At 48.5% G+C, this 1,139-nt stretch overlaps 1 protein-coding gene across 1 annotated transcript in view; it reads right to left on the bottom strand.

Annotated features, from left to right (window-relative positions):
* Nucleotides 1-1,139, bottom strand: part of LOC119589341 — a 19,938-nt gene that overhangs the window by 4,491 nt on the left and 14,308 nt on the right. Inside the window, 2 exon segments of the mRNA XM_037937960.1 lie at nucleotides 71-335; nucleotides 924-1,088. Of these exon segments, the coding sequence (XP_037793888.1) occupies nucleotides 71-335; nucleotides 924-1,088 (430 nt within the window).

Consider the following 1,139-nt stretch of genomic DNA (forward strand, 5'->3'; position numbering starts at 1 on the left):
GCTATCTCTCTTTTTCTTCTCTCCCTATCTGTCACAGCCCCTTTCTTGACCGCAGCCTCCCCCGCCCTACCTTAGTGTCGCAGCAAGCCCCCGAGGCGCAGGTGGCGTTCACAGCCAGCCTGCAGGTGTCGGGGTCGCAGCAGGGGTTGTCGCAGAACTCCGCCGGGCCGCAGTCGCATTGCTCGCCCCTCTCCACCACGCCGTTGCCGCAGCTGGGACGCGAGTACAGCTTCGTCGGGACGTTCTTCAGGCAGTCGAAGCCGGCGGTGGAGAAGCTCTGAGCGAGGTACTTCTTGCTGCAGGAACTCCAACCCATGCTGGAGTTGTAGATGTTGCTGTGGGTGCGAAGGGCGGTTTGTGTGTCAGTGTCAGTGGAGGAGTAGCTGGTCGAGTGATTCATGGCTAATTAGGCGTGAGGTTACGGAGAAGGAGTCATAGTGAGGTCTTTTTAAAAAGGTGACTAATTAGCTATGTCTAAAAGAAAATGCAGTTATTTGACACAATTTTATCGGACGAATCTCCTAAATTTGGAACCCATGTACTTTTTTTTTAGCATTGCAGTACCAAAACACCTTATAGAACTTTTCGACAATAATGGTAACATTAATGAGAAAACACCTTTTTACAACACAACCTTCATGCAAACGATGCAAGCAGATGAGAAAAGGCCTCAAGAAGACAAGATAAAGAGGAGAAAACTAAACTGTGTCAAGGAATTAAGGAAGAGGAAGAGGCTAGATCAAGAAGGGTAATAAGAATGGTGGTGCCTTGACAAAAAAAAAAAAGCGTAAGACGTTACATAAACTTACTTGAAATTCAGGACAGAAACAAAAAAAGGAAGAACAGACCCCAACATAAAGGCTGCTTTTCGATATCTTTTATTGATCTGTTTATGTTCCTCTTTACACGATCTACAAACAAACCTGCCGGTGCCTCCCATGACGCATTTGCTACTCTCGCACGTGCAGTCTTGCGCGTCCTCGTCGTGCAACATGCCGAGGTTGTGGCCCATCTCGTGCGCAAGGGTCTGTGCAACAATGCCCACGGCCTCGTTCTTGTCTTGCACGACGCTCACCGAGGAGTTCTTGCTGTGCGAAGACGTACAACAGAATCTCTAGAACCTTCTAAAGTTGCTAAGA

The sequence above is a fragment of the Penaeus monodon genome, chromosome 25, assembly GCF_015228065.2.
Source record: "Penaeus monodon isolate SGIC_2016 chromosome 25, NSTDA_Pmon_1, whole genome shotgun sequence".
Taxonomy (NCBI): Eukaryota; Metazoa; Arthropoda; class Malacostraca; order Decapoda; family Penaeidae; genus Penaeus; species Penaeus monodon.